The following is a 20,968-nucleotide window of genomic DNA, read 5'->3' as shown; positions in this document are numbered from 1 at the left end:
TTAAGTAAATAATAGAAGGCAGAGTCAATCTTACTCATTTTACAAATACAGCTTAATTCATAGGACAGATTCATTTAATTCTTTTGGTCTTGAGCATTATTTGCTTTTTATTGATTAGTGCAGTGTTACTGCAGTTAAGTGTCTAGAAGTGTCAGAAGAAACTGGTCAACTCCCAGACTTCTTTGCCTTGATTTTACCTTGATGCAGGATTCGAGGATGCAGGGGCTAAAGTGGACAATGATCTGTGTGGCACCCAGAAGCGTGAGGCCTGGGACATTAACATTTTCCAACGTTGGCTCCCCCCAAAAGCCAGTGGTGATGATGTGAAGACTGGCAGCATGCAGCCTGCTCAATTCATACATCTCACATAAAAACAGAAAGTGCTGGAAATACTCAGCAGGTCTGGCAGCATCTATGGAGAGAGAAGCAGAGTTAACATTTCAGGTCTGTAAGTGTCAAAGGTTAGAAATGTAATGGACTTTGAGCAAATGAAAGGAGGGGAGGGGGAAGAAGAACAAAAGGGAAGCTGTGTGGTAGGACAGAAGGCAGGAGAGATTAAATTACATAGGTGTCATGGAATAAAAAGCAAAGGGATTGCTAATAGTTGTAGTAAAAGACAAAACATTTGTTCAGAGCATATGTTAATGGCAAAATAATGAACAGCTGTGTCCGAAAGCAAAAACATGAAAAACCAAGCTTAGGATAGGCACATGGTTAAAAAATAATATAAAGTGAAATAAAAAAATAAACATTTTTTTAAAATGACAGTCATGCTCTGAAATTGTTGAACTCAATGTTGAGTCCAGAAGGCTGTAGAGTGGCCACTCGGAGTACGAGATGCTGTTCCTTAAACTTGCGCTGAGCTTCACTGAAACATTGGAGCATGACTGTCATTTAAAAAAAAATAATTTTGATTTTCAAATTTTTTTCAATTTTTTTTTTGATTTTACTTTATTTTGTTTTTTAACCATGTGCCTGTCTTCAACTTGTTTTTTTGTGTTTTTGCTTTCAGACAGAGCTGTTCATTATTCTGCCATTAACATTGTCTCTGGACTAATGCTTTTTCTTTTACTACAACTATTAGCAATCCCTTTGCCTTTTCTTCTGTGACATCTCTATCATTTAATCTCTCCTGCCTCCGTCCTATCCTATCACACACCTTCCCTTTTGTTCTTGATCTTCCTCCCCCTCTTTCACTTGCTCAAAGCCTATTACATTTCTCACCTTTGACAGTTCTGATGAAAGGTCACAGACCTGAAACATTAACTCTGTTTCTCTCTGCACAGATGCTGCCAGACCTGCTAAATATTTCCAGCACTTTCTGTTTTTATTTCAGATTTCCAGTATCCGCAGTATTTTGCTTTTATTATACATCTCAGTTTGTTTTACATCAGGGTCCGAAGTACATCATCCCATTGACGTCTTTAGGCAGGAAGAGGAAGGTGGGAATGCCAAGCATACATCAAAATTGACCTCATCTTTTTTAAACTACCTGACACTTATTTTGTATAAAGGTGATAAAGCTCAATGTTTACAAACCTTAATGCATCCAAATGACAGAAACGAAAGTGAGATAGATAATAAAAAACATATTTTACAAATTCTCTGTATTCCTGCAATCTTTGTTTTATTTCATCAGTATTATATTGGACAATTATTCACCATTGACTCACTGAGGGTCAAATTGGTCTTCTAGGAAAAGAAAATCGAGAGTATGTAAAGTGGGCTGCCGATTTGCTATCGTCCATTTTGCACAACCTCTGAAGGCCAATTTCACCCCCAATGACTTAACAAAACTTTAAAATAAGAAAGTAGCATAAACAGCAAAATTTCTACAAAGTCAGCATCTAAAAGGTTAATGAGAAGTGGTCACAGGTTAGTAAATCTCTATGGCTTTTGACAAACTGATCGTGCATTGTAAAAGAGACTGATCAAAATGACTAATAACTAGCTTATTGACTGTGTGTGAAGTCAGCTGAATCATAGGTACTGTGGACTGACCTCAATGTTTCTCAACAGACCTTAATCCATACAATGTCAATAACCTATTATTACATTTACACACACAAAATGTAAATCAATTCCCACACAAACATATGTTGTGATCTATTTATGTGCCATGGGTCTTGAAGAAATCAAGTCCAGGCCAGCTAGATTAATTAATCTCCAACTCAAATCTTTGGTAATAGGAGGTTAGAAAGAGTCATTTGCATGAATCCACTTTAACTTTCAATGAAGTCATCAATTTTTTTAATTTTAAGTTACTTTTGAATACTACTTGAAACGAAGACAATATTTTCTGTTTTGGTGGTCTGTAAAATCAAGATAAAAATTATAACTGCAGAACATTCCTTTCTATTTGCACAGATGATGTCATAAGTGCTTTAAATGCACTCACTTACAAAATTACATTTCTATCATGCTCCTCATCTATAGAGAGCCATCTAAGAGCATCTTATAATATGGTGGACTGTGAATGGATACAAGATATTTAACTGTACATTATGATCTAGAAAAATGCAGTTCAGTTGGTCAGAAATCAAATGAGTTGAATAAAAGCACTGTTAGTCCATTCAAAAAATGCATTATGTTTGACCTCCGTTTTTTTTCCTGTTAAAATTACTTTCCTGTAATTATTTAGTGCAACAGTGGAAGTAAATTATTTAACTTCAGATGCAAATGTCATATAAGTAAAGCTGATTATATCACAAAACTATCCAGCAACTTTTAAAAATCAAAATTATTAAATGAAATAAAACTACTTTTACTCTCTCCCACAAAAAGATAGACTGTTGGGGAAACAAGCATTTGTTTTTATTAACAAATTCACATGCTTACTTTAAAATTAGATTTTATGTTAATCACATAGACATTTTTTCTGAAGGCTTGAGTATTTAAAAATATTTTTGAATAGGATTAAGTTTTGATTGTCACTGTATGCTGAGAAGAGCCTTTTGATTATAAATGATCAGAATGAATTCATGCAGTCATAAATGATGCTAGTTATTTTCAAGAAGTCGTTTATAACCTCCCTAATCAATTATTGTACAGCATGGAAAATTAATTGCTGTTCTTCAGTGTGATTTTGCAGTTACATCAATTATTTAAATGCTTTTGTACCAATGCAATGCCAATCATTTTATACCTTTTTTTAATTTTCAGGGTGGCATCATAATTTAGCAAAGACTTTAGCAAAGGCTTTTACGAGCAAAATTTCAGTCCAGCTGACACTGAATTTTCAAGTGTCCCCTTTCTCTTTAGTAGCAATAGTGTCATGAGTGAAATGGGTTTGAACAGTTTTTTTAGTCCATTTCATATGAGATTAGATTAGATTAGAGATACAGCACTGAAACAGGCCCTTCGGCCCACCGAGTCTGTGCCGAACATCAACCACCCATTTATACTAATCCTACACCAATCCCACATTCCCACCAAACATCCCCACCTGTCCCTATATTTCCCTACCACCTACCTATACTAGTGACAATTTATAATGGCCAATTTACCTATCAACATGCAAGTCTTTTGGCTTGTGGGAGGAAACCGGAGCACCCGGAGAAAACCCACGCAGACACAGGGAGAACTTGCAAACTCCACACAGGCAGTATCCGGCATCGAACCCGGGTCCCTGGAGCTGTGAGGCTGCGGTGCTAACCACTGCGCCACTGTGCCGCCCCTGTTAGGATCTGTTCCAGTCCCCTCTCCCACTCATTCCCTTGAAAATAAAGAAAAAGGTGAAACATCTGGCATTCCTTTGGTTACCATTGTGACATACTCCAAGCTGGTTGCTCTATGGAACATGGGTTGCAGATAGTTACATTATGCTTGAAACCTAGACTACAGAGAGAAGCAACGGATGGATCATGGAAGGAAACTGTTGTTGCCATGACCTTGGAAAGTGAGAAGTGGAAGCAAATTCATTTATTGTTTTGTCATTTAGTATCACAGTAGAGACTTTTGTATCTGCAGAGATTTAGTTGCCAACTTTGGTTTTGCTTTTGGATGATGGTGTCTTGTGAATATGAAGGGTCATTTGACTATTTGAATACATAGAAGGTTAGATTTTTGGGTAATTGGGTAATTAGTGATGATGTGGGGATGGAGATAGTGGAAGGGCTTTCCATAATCTTCCAATCTTCCTTGGATACTGTGGAGGTGCCAGAGGATTGGAGAGTGGCAAATGGGTGTAAAGACAGTCCTAGCAACTATAGGCCAGTTACTTTAACATCAGTGGTGGGTAAGGTTTTTGAAATAATAATCAGGGAAAATATCAATGGACATTGAGAAGGTACGAGTTAATTAAGGATAGCCAGCATGGATTTGTAAATGGCAGATCATGCTTGACTAAATGAATTTTTGATGAAGTAACAGAGAAGGTTAATGAAGGGAATGCGGTAGATGTTGTTTATAGGGATTTCAAGCAAGCATTTGATAAGCTACCACATAAAAGGCTGGTTAACAAAATTGAGGCCCATGGAATAGGAAGGTCAGTGTCCAATTGGATTAAAAAATTGGCTGAAAGACTGAAAAGCGAGTCATAGTAAATGGTTGCGTTACAGACTGGAGGCTGGCAGACAGTTGTGTTCTCCAAGGGTCAGTGCTGGGACCACTGCTTTTTTTGCTATATGGAAATGACTTCAATCTTGGAATAAAGAGTAAAATCTCAAAATTTGCTTGGAGATGCCGCAAACAGTGAGGATGATATAAACCGTCTGCAACAAGACATAGCTAGGCTAGCAGAATGCAAAGAAAGGTGGCAGATGGAATTTAATACTAAGTGTGAGGTAATACATTTTGGCAGAAGGAATAGCTAGAAGCAATATATACTTAATGGCACAGTTCTAAATCGTGTGCAGGAACAGAGGGACCTGGGGGTGCATGTGCATCAATCTTTGAAGGTGATAGGACATATTGAGAGAGTGGTTAGTAAAGTATATGGGATCTTGGGCTCCATAAATAGAGGCATTGAGTATAAAAGCAGGGAAGTTATACTGAATATTTGTAAAGCTCTGGTTAGACCCCAACTGGAGTATTTCATCCAGTTCTGGTTACCACATTTCAGGAAGGATGTGAGGGACCATGAGAGGGTACAGAGGAGATTTATCAGAATGATTTCAGGAATGGAGAATTTTAGTTACAAAGTTAGGTTGGAAAAGCTGGGTTTGTTCTCCTTAGAACAAAGGAAATTGAGGGGAGATTCAATAGAAGTGTACAAGATTATGACAGGCTTAGATAAGTTAGACAGGTTAAAACTGTTTCCATTAACAAATGCTACAAGGACTAGGGGTTACAGATTGAAAATTTTGGGCAAAAGATGCAGGGGGAATATGAGGAAGCGCTTTTTTATGCAGCGGGTGGTAATGACCTGGAATTGGCTGCCCACAAGGGTGGTGGAAGCGGAGACAATCAATGACTTCAAGAGGAAGTTGGACGGCTACCTGAGAGAAATAGACTTGCAGGGCTGCAGGGATCGAGCCGGGGAGTGGGACTGACTGCATAGCTCCGTGGAGAGCTGGCATGGACTGAATGGGCCGAATTGCCTCCTTCTGTGCCGTAAATGACTCTATGACTCTATGTAAGATATCCAACCTAAAAGAGAATGGAGTTTCTGTGATGTGTGAAGTGGTTCTGTGTTGGTGTCCCGTTGCACCTACAGAGGTGTCACAAATAGTGCAGCCTTGATATTATTCAAATGTAGCCATACTTGTGATTGGGAACTAATCAGAAATATCAGAAAAAAATCTTCTATAGTACTTATACATTCAGGGATAGGAGGAATCAAAAGGGATCTGTGCCTCTAAATAAACAGCACTAAATAATGAGTAATATTTGAAGATGAATCATGATTGATTTGTTACACACATTGCAATTTAATTAAATTAAGACAGTAGTGAGTCCAATATTTCTGTTATTCCCCAATCTATAACCTGTCAGCACATCAGTAGGAAAGCACAACCATCATTTCCATCATTACCTCATTACACTGACTGGTTTAAGGTGTAAATAGTAACATAGTGTTTTAGGATTTTTCAAGAGATTCCCAGTGTAGATTTTACATAATATGCAAATATGTGCAAATTGCAAATATTGAACTACTCAATGCTGCAAATGTGCGCATTCTGCTTCGTAAGCAAAGGATTAATCTTGCTGTGGGTTGTGAGAAAGGTTTACAAATTGTAGTATGAACCCAGATAATGTGCCTTTCATTCTCTTTTATTAAAATATGTTCCACCACCTGCTGCGAACTACTCTTTTTGTGCAATTAAATCGGTGTTCCTGATATTATTTTAGTCAATTAACCAGCTGACGGTGTTTTAGTAGAAGCTTGCATTGTACAGAGATGTGTATAATTTTGCCTAATGATGACACTTTGAGCAATTTAAGTGCCGGTGTAAAAAATGAAGAAATGGACATCGAGAGCTTTCTTTTTTTATTTGTTCTCGGGATATGAGTGTCACTGGCAAGGCCAGCATTTATTGCCCATCCCGAACTACCCTTGAGAAGGTGGTGGTGAGCTGCCTTCTTAAACCACTGCAGTCCATGTGATGTAGGTACACCCACAGTGCTGTTAGGGAGACAGTTCCAGGATTTTAACCGAGCAACGGTGAAGGAACGGCGATATAGTTCCATTTCAGGATGGCGAGTGACTTGGAGGCAAACTTGCAGGGGTTGGTGTTCCCTGCACCTGCTGCCCTAGTCATTCTAGGTGATACAGTCATTGGTTTGGAAGGTGCTATTGAAGAAACCTTGGCAAGTTGCTGCTTTGCATCTTGTAGATGGCACGCACTGCTGCCACTGTGTGTCGGTGGTGGAGGGAGTGAACGTTTAAGGAAGTAGATGGGGTGCCAATCAAGCGAGTTGCTTTGTCCTGCATGGTGTCAAGCTTCTTGAGCTCGTTGGCTGCTTGGTGTAGGAATATGATTCTTGCTTAGGGCAGTTCGCTGATTGAAATACGAGTAGGTCCCGGGTTCAAATTCCAGATGAGCCCTGCTTGGTGGCTATTTTTGACTTACCTGGAGGGAGTTGGGAGAGGCGGCCTCTGATGAACCTATCCAGGACTGAATAAATCAAGACCCAGGCTCAGGGCCTTCCACTTATCTGGAGGGAGTCAGGAGAGGGGGTGGCAGCAGCAGACCTGTGAGGAACCTACCAGTGAGCGAATAAATCGAAACCCAGGCTCGGGGCTTTCCACTTACTTGGAGGGAGGCGGGGACAGCGGCTGACCTGCAAAGAACGTACCGGGGAGCGAATAAATTCAGATCCAGGCTCAGGGCCTTCCACTTATCTGGAGGGAGTCAGGAGAGGTGGCTGCAGTGCCGGAAAGTGCAGGAAAGTCGTGAGTTGATTGGATGCTGAATATTGCTGCGTAGGGACTGAGTCTAAACTGGGAGTTTAAAAACATTAAAATATTAAGTATTTATAACAATTAACAAGTGAGTAGTTAGTGAGTCTTGTCTTTTATTTTTAAGTAAGGTTTATTGCTGGTAGTAAGGTTTATTACTATTGGTAAGGTTATTATTGCTATTGGCAAGCTTTATTAATAGTAGTAAGGTTTATTAGTATTGTAGGGTTTATTAATAGTAATGCGGTTTATTATTAGCCGTAGTAAGTTTTATTAGCACTTAGCTGAGTAAGGTTTATTGCGGAAGCGAGGCTTATTAACTAATAGACTGAGGAATGGCATGGCTGCTCTGACCTCTGATATGCACATCCTCTGATATGTGGGATCTTCAGGACCTGTCGTGTCCTGGATAACCATATGTACAGGAAATGTCATCACTTGCAGCAGCTTCAGCTGCGGGTTTCAGAGTTTGAACAGCAGCTGGCGTCACTGCGATGCATCCGTGAGGTTGAGAGCTTCATGGATAGCTCATAAATAGATGTGGTCACCCCGCAGCTTAAGAATATGCAGGGAGAGAGAGAATGGGACCTCCAGGCAGCCAAGACGAAACAGACAGGTAATGCAGGAGTCCCCTGAGTGCATCTCACTCTGCAATCAGTACTCAGTTCTGAATACTGATGAGAGTGATGGTTCATCAGGGGAGTGCAGCCAGAGCCAAGTCCATGGCACCACAGGTGGCTCAGCTGTAGAGGGAGGCACAAAGAAGACTGGAAGAGCACAGTGGCACAGTGGTTAGCACCGCAGCCTCACAGCTCCAGGGACCCGGGTTCGATTCCGGGTACTGCCTGTGTGGAGTTTGCAAGTTCTCCATGTGTCTGCGTGGGTTTTCTCTGGGTGCTCCGGTTTCCTCCCACAAGCCAAAAGACTTGCAGGTTGATAGGTAAATTGGCCATTATAAATTGTCACTAATATAGGTAGGTGGTAGGGAAATGTGGGGACGGGTGGGGATGTTTGGTGGGAATATGGGATTGGTGTGGGATTGGTATAAATGGGTGGTTGATGTTCGGCACAGACTCGGTGGGCCGAAGGGCCTGTTTCAGTGCTGTATCTCTAATCTAATCTAAAGCAATAGTGATAGGAGATTCAATTGTTAGGGGAATAGACAGATGTCTTTGTGGCTGCAGACGTGAATCCAGAATGGTGTGTTGCTTCCCTGATACCGGGGTCAAGGGTGTCACTGAACAGCTGAAGAGCACCCTGATGGGGGAGGGTGAACAGCAACCAGTTGTGGTCCATATTGGTAAAAACAACATAGGCATAAAAAGAGATGTGGTCCTGCAGTAACAATTTAGGGAACTAGGTAGGAAATTAGCAAACTGGACCTCAAAAGTAGTTATCGATGGATTACTCCCAGTACCACACACAAATGAGCTTAGAAATAGGCAGTGTTACGATCGAGGTGGGAGGAGTGCACTGTTTATTCTAGTCCCACTTCTCCACAGGTCACAACATATATTTACATTTTCCCACTTACCGATACGGTCAATCATGTACTCTATTTTTCCCAGAATAAGCACACCAACCAGGTTTCTTTAATAAACAACAAAATTATCCATTTATTATAATCTGACTCAACTAATAATAAAGTAAAACATGTGCACAAATTGAAATATTAAAGCCCCTTATTTATCCTAGCCTTCACACATACTCGCACATACACGCCGGTTAACCAGGGGAAAAATGAAAGGTATTTTTGTTTATAGCTGTTACAAAGAAATAGAAGGAATTAAAAAAACACTTAGGCTGAAAAGAAGGTATGGAAAGATGTCCTGTGTTTTGGTCAGGCATCCCAAATGCGCATAGGTGGCCGTCACTAAGATCTTCCTAGAACAGTTCTTTCAAGGTGATGTTGATGATCAGTTTGAGTAGGCTTTCCATGAGATGCAGCTACTGAGGCTCCACATAGGTCTGGCAACAGACATGCAGCAACAAGGTTTCAATTTCCACATATCCGACAGGCAAGGTTTCTTCAAATACAGTTGGAAATAGGAAACTGGCATGCTGGAAATACAGGGTTTCTTTTCAAGAGAGAGATGAGCAGGGTCTTCTTCTGTTGCAGGCAAAACCACCAACTATCAATTGTAATAGTTCAAAATGAAACTAAACATTCCAGAAGCCAAGTCTCCTGACTGTTTTAAATCTTGGCTTGTCACTCCTTTGTCTGTCCAAGTCAAAAACAACTCCCGCTGGGTTTTTATTTGAAAACAGTTGCCTTCCATTAACTGTTTACAGTTCAAACTCAGTCCAAACCTTCTGGTGACCTCCCTCTTTAAAGAAAACACGCAAAGTTCCAGCATCTATGGAATCACTCTCAGTTTCAAAACACAAATTTTCAAAATTTAACAAAAAAATGGAAACACTCATAAAAGTGGATAAAGCAAATGAATGCGTGGCTGAAAAGATGAGGCATGAGGAAGGGCTTTAGATTCTTGGGACATTGGCACCAGCTCTAGGGGAGATGGGACCGGACTGAGTTCCTTGCAGGACGATTTGCTAGTGCTATTGGTGAGGTTTTAGACTAACCTGGCAGGGGTGTGGGAACCAGGAGGTAATATCAGAAAAGAACAACAAGGTGTACAGAATACTGGGAGAGATAGAGAAGGGAATAGTAAGTTATTTGGTGGGGTCAGAGTAAGGGAGAAAGTAATAAAGTCTGAATCAGTGTTATAGTACATGTATGTGACTGCACGGAATGTGGTGCAAATTGCCATATGGAAATATGATGACCTGGTTCAAGGAAGGGCAGGACAGGGTATTAAATATTCCTGGATACAAGATGTTTAGGAAAGATAGGAAAGGAAGAAAAGAGGGAGGAGTGGTGGTATTGATTAAGGAGAGCTTTACAGTGCTGGAGAGAGAGGATATCCCAGAGGGATCAAGGATAGAATCTATTTGGCTAGAGCTAAGGAACAAAAAGGTGCAAATACATTGCTCGGTGTAGTCTATAGGCCACCAACTAGTGGGAAAGATGTGGAGGAACAAATTTTCAAGGAAATTACAGAGAGGTGCAAGAACTATAGAATAGTTATAATGGGGGATTTTAATTATCCAAATGTAAACTGGACTAGTAGTAGTGTAAAGGGCAGAGAGAGTCAAGAGTTCCTAGGGTGTGTTCAGCAAAATTTTCTACAACAGTTTCCAGTCCAATGAGAAAGGAGGCACTGTTAAATCTGATTCTTGGGAATGAGGCGGGCCAAGTGGATCAAGTGTCAGTGAGAGACCATTTAGGGGAGACTGATCATTGTATCATAAGGTTTAGGTTGATTATGGAAATGGACAAAGAACAATCTAGAGTAAGAATAATTAACGGGGGGAAAGTGAACTTCAGTGGGATAAGAATGGATCTGGGCCAGATAAATTGGAATCAAAGGTTGGCAGGGAAAACACTACCTGAACAATGGATTACCTTCAAAAAAGAGAAATTTCGGGCACAGTCAAGGTATATTCCCACCAAAGGGAAATCCGGAGTCCCTTGGATGATGAAAGAGATAGAGATTAAGATAAAGAAGAAGAAATGGGCTTATGACAGATGTTAGGTAGATAATACAATGGTGAATCAGGCTGAATATAGAAGGCTCAGAGGGGAATTGTAAAAGCAATTAAGAGAAGAAAAGAGACAGTATGAAAAGAGACTGGCAGCTAATATAAAAGGGAATCCCAATGTCTTCTGTTGGCACATAAAGAGGAAAAGGGTGGTAAAAGGTGGAGTGGGGCCGATTAGGGACCAAAATGGGGATCTACGCATGGAGGCAGGAGGCATAGCTGAGATATTAAATGAATACTTTGCATCTGTCTTTGCTAAGGAAGAAATGCTACCCAGGTTACAATGAAGGAGGAGGTAATTAATACATGAGAAGGATTTAAAATTGATAAGGAGGTGGTATTGGATAGGCTAGCTGTACATAAAGTTGATAAGGCACCAGGACCGAATGAGATGCATCCAAGGAAACTGAGAGAAGTAAGAATGGAAATCGCAGAGACACTGGCCATAATTTTCCAGTGTTCCTTAGACTCAGGGGTGGTGCCAGAGGTCTGGAAAATTGCAAATGTTACACTCTTGTTCAGAAAAGGGTGTAAAGATAAGCCCAGCAACTACAGACCAGTCAGTTTAACTTCGGTGGTGGGGAAGCTTCTAGAAAGAATAATTCAGGACAAAATTAATAGTCACTTGGACAAATGCGGGTTAATTAAGGAAAACCATCACGGATTTGTGAAGGGAGAGCCATGTTTAACTAATTTGCTGGAGTTTTTTTGAAGAGGTAAAGAGAAGGTTGATGAAGGTAATGCTGATGATGTGGTGTACATGGACATGCAAAGGAATTTGATACAGACAACAGACCTCATAGAATAAAAAGGACAGTAGCAACATGGATACGAAATTGGCTAAGTGATCGGAAACAGAGAGTAGCGGTTAATGGATGTTATTCAGACTGGAAGAAGGTTTGTAGTGGAGTTCCCCAGGGATCAGTGTTGGAACCCTTGCTTTTCCTGATATATATTAATGGCCTAGACCTTAGTGTACAGGGCACTATTTCAAAATTTGTGTATGATACGAAACTTGGAAACATTGTGAACCGTGAGGCAGATAGTGTGAAACTTCAAAAGAGCATGGACAAGTTGGTGGAATGGGCAGACAAGTGGCAGATGATGTACAATGTGGAGAAATGTGAAGTGATTAATTTTGGTAGGAAGAACACCAAGAGACAATATAAAATAAAGGGTACAATTCTAAAGGGGGTGCTGGAGCAGAGGGACCTGGCTGTCTATGTGAATTAATCATTGAAGGTGGCAGGACAGGTTGAGAGAGTGGTTAATAAAGCTTATAGTATCCTAGGCTTTATTAATAGGGGCATAGAATACAAGAGCAAGGAAGTTATGTTAAACTTGTATAAAACACTGATTCGGCCTCAATTGGAGTATTGTAACCAGTTCTGGGCAAAGCATTTAAGGAACGATGTGGAGACATTGGAGAGAGTGCAGAAAAGATTCATGAGGATGGTTTTAGGGATGAGGAACTTCACTTACAAGGATAGATTGAAGAAGTCAGGACATTGTCCTTGGCGAAGAGAAGGCTGAAAGGAGATTTGACAGAGGTATTCAAAATCATTTGGGAAAATCTGTTCCCACTTGTGAAAGGATTGAGAACAAGGGGGTACAGATTTAAAGTGACTGGCAAAAGAAGCAATGGCGACATGAGAAAAAACTTTTTCACGCAGCGATACTTACGGTCTGAATTGCACTGCTAGAGAGTGAGGTGGAGGCAAGTTTAATCGAGGCATTCAAAAGGGAATTAGACTGCCATCTGAAAAGGAAGAATGTGCAGGGTTTTGAGGAGAAGACAGGGGAATGGCATTAAATGAATTGCTCTCTCGGAGAGCTGGTGCAGGCGCAATGGGCTGAATGTCCTCCTTTTGTGCTGTAACGATTCTGTGATTTGTTGGAACTGCAGTCATCCAGGCAAGTGGAGAATATTGCATCACACAGGAGTGTGCCTTGTAGATTAGTAAACAAATTTTGGGGAGTCGGGAGGTGAGTTACTCAACACGCAGTTCAGAACCGTGACATCACATCCTGTGATGATGCTTAAGGTCTGTATACATAATTTACCCAGCAATAGCTTATGTACATTATACTACAATTCCTTCTTTCCCTGGGCTCACTTATGCTGCAACAGTGTACCACAGCAAATCGCAAGCTTCTCACCTCAGCCAGTATCCCATTGGTGCCTACCAGAAACATGTATTGTACCTGTCTCTGGGATTGTAACAGAGTCAGGGGTGAATCCATAGTGGAGTGGAAGTTTTGCGCTCCCCACCCCCAACCCAATGCATCCTTAAAAGCACTCTACCAGTAATTGTTAGTGTTAAATACGTTTGCAACTCGGCTAAAGAGATGCATCAGCCTCATGGATGTGCCCTTAGAACAAAAGAACATATGAAATAGGAGCAGGAGTAGGTCGTTCAGCCCTTCGAGCCTGCTCCGCCATTCAATGTGATCATGGCTGATCTCCTACTTCAACTCCATTTTCTTGCATTATCCCCATAACCCTTGATGTTTTTAATGTGTAGAAATCTATCGATCTCAGTCTTGAACATACTCAACGACTGAGCTTCCTCCGCCCACTGAGGCAGAGAATTCCAAAGATTCGCCACCCTCTGAGTGAAGAAATTCCTACTCATCTCAGTCCTAAATGGTCTGCCCCTTATTCTGAGACTGTGTCCCCTGGTTCTGGACTCCCCAGCCAGGGGAAACATCCTTCCTGCATCAACCTTGTCAAGCCCTGTAAGAATTTTGTATGTTTGAATGAGATCACCTCTCAGTCTTCTAACCTCCAGAGAATAAAAGCCCAATCTATTTAATCTTTCCTCATAGGATAATCCTTCCAACCTGAGAATTAGTTTGGTGAACCTTCATTGCACTCCCTTTATGGCAAGTATATCTTTCCTTAGGTAAGGAGACCAAAACAGCACACAATACTCCAGGTGCGATCTCACCAAGGCTCTATATAAGTGTAGTAAGACATCTTTACTCCTATCCTCAAATCCTCTTGTAATGAAGGCCAACATACCATTTGCCTTCTTAATTGTTTGCTGTACCTGTATGTTAGCTTTCAATGACTCATGAACAAGGACACCCAAGTCCTTTTGAAATTCAACACTACCCAGCCTCTCAACATTTAAGAAAAACTCTGTATTTCTGTTTTCCCAACCAAAGTGGATAACCTCATATTTCTGCACATTGTATTCCATCGACCTTGACCCATTGGAAATAATAGGGTCAGGGATATTTTTCGTCACTGAATGATTTTCTTGTCTATCGTATGCTTAGAGTTCCAGGGGTTTAATCTATTATTTTAAACTTGTTTCCAGTTTTCCTCTTTTTGTAAGATTTTCCCTTCCTTTGTCAAACGACCTTAAACCACTGGCCACTGAGACTACGGAGCGGCATTGGATACCTAGGCCTCTCCCAATGATACGAGAAGAGGAAAGGTCAGAAGGGTCATTCACTTTTTCCTCTCATCATGCATCTCCAAGCAGCCAGTTTCAGAGCAGCCTTGACAATAACATTCTCTCTCCTCCATCTTTTCTCTTTACCCCTGAAAAGGTGGTCAAAGCAGGTTCAATAGTAACTTTCAATAGGGAATTGGATAAATACTTCAAGGGGAGAAATTAGCAGGTCTTTGGGGGAAAGAGCAGGACGGGGAGTGAGACCAATTGGATAGCTCTTTGAAAGAGCTGGCACAGGTACGGTGGGCTGAATGGCCTCCTTCTGTTCCAGACTATTCTATGACTCTAATTACACAGAATGTACAGCACATTAACAGGCCATTCGGCCCAACTGGTTCATTCCATTGTTTATGCCCCACATGAGCCTCCTCCCACTCCTCTTTATCTAACCCTATTAGTGTAAACTTCCATTCCTTTCTTCATGTGTTTATCCCGCTTCCCCTTAAATGTATCTATATTTGCCTCAACGACTCCTTGTGGTAGCAAGTTTCAGATTCTAACAGCACCGTGGATGTAGCTACATGACACAGACTGCAGTGGTTCAAGAAGGTGGCCCACCATTATCTTCTCAAGGGCAAGTGGGCATAAGCAATAAATGCTAGCCTTTCCAGAGATTCACACATCCCATGAATGAATTTAAAAAAAAGAATTCTTACCACTCTCTGGGTAAAGTTTCTCTTCAATTCCCTATTAGATTTATTAGTGACTATCCTATATTTATGACCCTTAGTTTTGGTCGCCACCATAAGTGGAAACATCTACTATATCAAATCCTTTCCTCTATTAGGTCACATTTCAGCCTTCTCTTTCCTGGAGAAAAGAGCCCCAGGATGTTCAGTCTTTCCTGACTGTTATAACCTCCCAGTTCTGATGTCACCATTGTAAATCTTTGTTTTTGCACCTTCTCCAGTGCCTCTCTAGTATGATTCTTTGGCTCCCATATATCTGCCAGTTTTTTTGTTTGGATACAGCAACTTTGATGCAGAGCCATGGCTCCTTATTATTGTTTTGCTTAGATTTCTGTTATATATTTTGTATCCAGTTTTTCTCTAAGTTTCTATCTGTTTTTGAAAGATTCATCTATTACTATTGTTATACTGCATCATATTGATTATTAGTTCTGACCACAGTTCATATATTTATTTGAAGGCAATATCTGTTGCATGTTTTATATTTATTTTGGTTGTGTCACTCTGGATCATACCCTGTACCAGCAATGTTGCAGACTGACCATGAGTTAGATGAATTGTCTGTGTCTCCACATCAGCCACACATTCAGAATCTTTTTTTGTACTAGAAAATGTTCTCTCAGTTGTAGCTGCTTTCATTCCCATAAATTTAGCAGAAGTGTCAGCGTTAATTCAGTGGTGGCAGTCTCAAAGTTGTGGGTTCAAGTTCCACTCCAGAGACGTGAGCAAATAGGCCACTATTTCCACTATGCTCCTTCCATTTTGCTGGAAATGCAGCAGAAATCCCCATATGTGCGTAAACAACATTTAATGGGAGCAAATCCAAGGAAATTACCAACACAACATAGGTTGACACTTCAGTTCAGTAGTGAGAGAATGCTGCACTGTTGAAGGCACAGAGGCCACCATCTGCCCTCTCAGATGGATGTAAACAATTTCTAGACCCTATTCAAAAGTGAGAAAGGGATTTCTGGTGTCCTGGCCAATAGTTATCCCTTAACCAACCTCACTATAATAGATTATCTGTTTATTTATCTCATTGTTGTTTGGAGAAGCTTGCTGTATGTAAATTGGCTTCTACATTCCCTACATTACAATAAAGCCCCTGAAGAAGAGTTTAAATTTACATCTATTTCTCGTGCTATTTATAATGCATAACCTGAATATAATTGGAGTCATTTAACAATATGGTATTTTCATCGCTGATGACCGTTGCACTTTCTTTCCTCCCAACAGCAAGAGTTAGAGGAGAGCTTGATAGCGTATGAGGAGGATGAAGAGGACAGAACTGACAAGGTAATGATCTTTGGAATACTTCTGTTTTCCCTCAGGTACCAAGGATTGTTGTTTTTAGTCCTGATGAAGTCGTGCAGATTGGAAAGAAGTAGTTGAAGAGTTTGAGTACAGATAATTGGACAGAACTGTTTATCATCCTAACAACTGTTAGTGGGTCAAACATAGTTTTCATGTGTGTATGTTGGTGTGTGCCTTTGTGCACATGCACGCTAGGAAATAAGAGTATTTAAGCATGTCTCCAAAGATAAAAGCAGTGATTAACTTCTGAAGGACAAAATTAAGTTTTAGAAATGGTGCAGCAACCCCTAGTTGGCAAGAATATAAAGTAAATCCCTGAGTGAATGTGAGAAATTGAAGTCAGTTCAAACCTTTTAAAAATGAAAAGCAGTCAGCAGCCATATGAATGAAATGCTGAATGTAAGGCTATTCAAATCGACAATCATTTAGATGTCTATTCCAGTTCCTGCATTGTTTTCCTTTTCACATGTGAGTCTTGATATTTCTGTTAAATTATGTGAAATCCATTTTGCTGTAGATTTTGACACAGATTTTATTGTTCGTAGAAGGGCAAAATTGGTTCATCATAATAATGGCATATAATAATATAATAGGAAAAATACAATCGAAGAATATGCTGTCCTCAGTGATGAAATCAGCTGGGCTTTATTAAATCTGAGTTGCGGAACACATAGAGCACTCTTATTCTTAGAAAGATATTACTAAATTACAGCAATCAATAACAAAAGTAACAATAATACATGTGGAATAATGGGTAAATAGATAAATTACAATCACAAAGTCCAGATCGCTTTGTAAATCTCCAACATGAAGATTCAATGGTTTTGTATGTTATACAAACACCTGAGATATTTTATTCCCTAGCACTTACTCTTACCAATTATATTTTTATTTTCAAATATATATTTGACTTTTTATATATAATGTACTTACCTATGCAATGCAATGTGGTTCTAGGATATCCCGTTGTTTTGCTGGTAAGGACTCCTATTCAGAAATGTATTTATACTTGTGTTCCTCAGAAATGTAAAGAATATGTTGGAGGTGTATGTTGCAGATGCCACATTGTCATTTGGTAGGATATTAGCATGTTTTAACAGTTTAAGTAAGTTATAGTCTCTGATGATAAAGTAATTCACAGTGTAACAATATATAAAAGTACTGGTGAATATTTTTGATGAGTGCATATTACAAGTTTTTACAACAAAGTGAACAATGGAAAGAAATTGTTTCCAGTTACACCTGAGTTCTGAAAGAAAAATAAGAGTTGGGGCAAAATATTTATAGGCATGATCTTCTATATCCGATCACCCACCACCGTTGCTCAAATCACTATATCCCCTTTCACTCACGTACCAGCAATCTCGATTAATCAGGACTCAAACCTAACATGCATATACTTCACCTCAGCCTCACTCACATAGCACTGTTGCAAGCCCCACATCTTCATCTCAGAGCTTGTACACGCTGTTAGCTATTCAACCATGACAGTCACATCACCCAAATATATTGCACTACACTCACTTATATACTTCCCTTTCTCTTGGTGAAGCACAACTGGAGGCAACAGAAACTAACTGGAAGAGGACAGATGCACCAGCATGCTCTAACCCCCTTGGAGAAGATGATGCTGGCCATTGTCAAAAGGGACATGGCTGAGGCCAGCAGTGGGCTGAAAACATGGAAGATGACAGTATGCTCATACCTAATCCTCTTTCGCACATCCCACTTCCTCCTCATCCATAATCTCTTCTGACTTACAAGCTGCAGATAGTGTAGGAATACACCTCTTGCTTTCCCCCCTACCCCTCAACACAATCCTACCCTTGCGCATTTTTCCTTTCAGGTGCCCAAGAAATACAACTTGGCTAGTCAGTGGAGGGACACCAAGAGGAGAGTGATGATTCTCCTCTTCCTATTTACACCACTTCTAGACCCATCTTTTGATTCTTTACTTTTCCCATTACCACCTCATTTTGCCTTGCATATTCATCCTTTTTGTCATTTGCGGCTGAAGTTTTGGAGCCCCCCCGGAGATGGGAATGGAGGCGGGAGGAGTGGGGGGTGGTGGTGGGGGAGAAGGACCCAAAGATGCCAGTGTCGTGCAGTGTGTCAATTTTAAGGTGCCGATCCCGGTGCCAGCGATGATCACCATTGTGGGGGGAGGGTGGGACAGGAATCCCACTCTCCATCCAATTGAAGTCAATTAAGACAATTTAGAAGCTCATTTAGAGCTCATAAAGGTTTGAACTTCTGATTTTTAAAGACAGGGACAGGTTACGCGTGCCCTCAGAAACTGACTAGCTGAAGGCAGGCGGGTACAAAGTGGGGAGCAAGTCATGGCTGCCTCAGGGTATCACCCAGCCCCATAAGAGGGTTAGCAGGTCAAAGGTGGACTGGGCATTTGGTAAGAGTGTGCCTTTGGTGCTGCGTAGGTGACAGGGTACTCAACACCCAGGCTTTGGACAGGGTCAGCACCACCCACCCACCCCCACCACTCGCTAGTATTGCAGGGGCAGTAGAGCAGGGGGCAAAGTTTCCAAGGACAATTGGGCGGCCATCTGCCCAGCTGGAAGTCTGCAGTTGGCAATGGGAGCACAACTGTCATATTTTAGGTCCTGTGGCGATGAGGGACAAAACCCTTCACAGGAAGGGCAGAAACCCAGGCTGCAGCAGGGCACAGGAGAGGAAAGAAGGGCAGGATGGTTATGAAGGCCAAACCCTCGACCGCCAAAGAAGGAGCTACCTGAAGATGACCGAGAATCAGTGCTGCAAGAGTCTGCGACGCTTCAGGCAGATGGTCACAGGCATCTGTGCCCTCGTCACTGAAGACCTCGCACCTCGCAGCACTGGTCGCCATGTCTTGCCAGTGACCATTAAGGTTACTGTGGTCTTGAACTTGTTTGCTTCTGGCTCCTTCCAAGGATCAGCTATGGACCTCACAAATGGCTGCACATCACTGCATTGCGCTGATCACCTTTGCCCTTTTTGCCAGAGCTGGACAACAGACACAACCTCGCAAGGTCGGAGGGTATTGGATTCACCTTCATCACTGGATTCCCCCAGACTGCACCTATGTGGCCATCATGGCACCCAATGACTTCCAGTGAAATCCATCAACAGGAAGGGCTTCTATTCCCTCAATGTCCAACTGGCCTGCAACCACAACAAGAGCTTCCTCTATGTGTGCACTCACTTTCCTGACAGCTGCCATAACTCCTTCATCTTCCACCAGTCCAGGCTGTCTCAGATCTTCACTCCAACCTCCAAAGTGTGTGGATGGATCCTAGGGGACAAAGGACATCCCTTGAAGAGATGGCTTCTGACCCCTCAATGGGAGTCCCAGACGGAGGCACATTGGTGATATAACCGATGCTACTTGCTCATCAGGACAACCATTGAGCAGGCCATTAGGCCTGTGAAGATGCAATTCCGGTGCCTGGAATGGAAGGGTGGTGCCCTCCAATACCCTCCGTCAATGAGGGCCTGGTAGGAGACAGCTCATCAGGGGAGCAGCAGCAGCAGGAGGTAAAAGAGGAGGAGGAATTGGAGACAGAGGGAGATGACGCTGCACAGAGAGGTACCCCTGCTCCATGACGATGTGGCCTCCTCCTGCCACCCTCCGGGAAGAGGACTGCCCTCCTGTACCTCAGGGCACCCAGCATTATTTCCAGGTCAGCATCAGTGAAGCAAGGGTCTGCCCTGTCCCGGATGTCAGGCCTCCAGCTCCCGTGTGTCATCTCACTTCCCTCTGGTGAAGTGGAATGCTTTGGCACAAACCACAGATCTCCCTCAGGACAACCAGCAGCCTCAGTGATGATTGTTGTGGGGGTGTCTAAATGAGTCCCACACTTCAGCTGACCCACCTCCATTCTCCTATCCCTCCACTGGCTATAAATGGAGAGGATATACATCTGCATATCAATTAAGGGCTCACCCCGCGAAAATCTGAACTTTAATCAGTTTCCCACCAGAGGCAGGTTTCTGACCCAAAAACAGACTCAGCTTCTGTTTCCCACCTCCATTGCAAAAATTTAGCCCTCAATCTCAGATGCCTTCAACCTATCACAGACCTTCCCCTTGGTTCTCCCTGCTGCCCCATCCCCTTCCCTGCCTGTGTACTTGCTTTAAACTTGTTTGATCTCTAACTATTTCCAGTTCTAACAAAAGGTCATTGACCTGAAATGTTAACTCTGTTTCTCTCACCACGGATGCTGTCTGACCTGCTGTGTACTTCCAGCATTTTCTGTTCTTATTTATGCCATGGATAAAGTTAGTGTGCAGTGCTGTTTGGGAGCAAAATGGGAGCATAGGATTAGCACCCATGTTTTTCTGCATTACATTATTTGGGAGCAGAGAAGCAGAAAATCAATTATAGTACTGCAGTGCCAATTCTCCACTCCTTTATGCAAAGATCCCTGCTGTGAGTATTGGATTGTAAATTTTTCTAATATAGAGTTAAAAGAAGGATGTAATCCAGTTGAAGGGTTCTGATATCATAGATTACAAAGCTCAAACAGTTTGCAACAAATTCTGAATCATGAATTAAATTATCA

The 20,968-nt window shown here is 41.6% G+C and overlaps 1 protein-coding gene across 6 annotated transcripts in view; it reads left to right on the top strand.

Annotated features, from left to right (window-relative positions):
* Positions 1 to 20,968, top strand: part of LOC137369088 (multiple C2 and transmembrane domain-containing protein 1-like) — an 834,541-nt gene that overhangs the window by 723,752 nt on the left and 89,821 nt on the right. For all 6 annotated transcript variants that reach the window (XM_068029709.1, XM_068029710.1, XM_068029712.1 and 3 more), the window contains one exon: positions 16,335 to 16,394. In XM_068029709.1, coding sequence (XP_067885810.1) covers positions 16,335 to 16,394 — 60 coding nt within the window. The remainder of the gene's footprint in view (positions 1 to 16,334; positions 16,395 to 20,968) is intronic.

Source organism: Heterodontus francisci, chromosome 4, assembly GCF_036365525.1.
Source record: "Heterodontus francisci isolate sHetFra1 chromosome 4, sHetFra1.hap1, whole genome shotgun sequence".
Classification (NCBI taxonomy): Eukaryota; Metazoa; Chordata; class Chondrichthyes; order Heterodontiformes; family Heterodontidae; genus Heterodontus; species Heterodontus francisci.
Note: the sequence above shows the minus strand (reverse complement) of the source record. Positions and strands in the feature narration are given on the sequence as shown.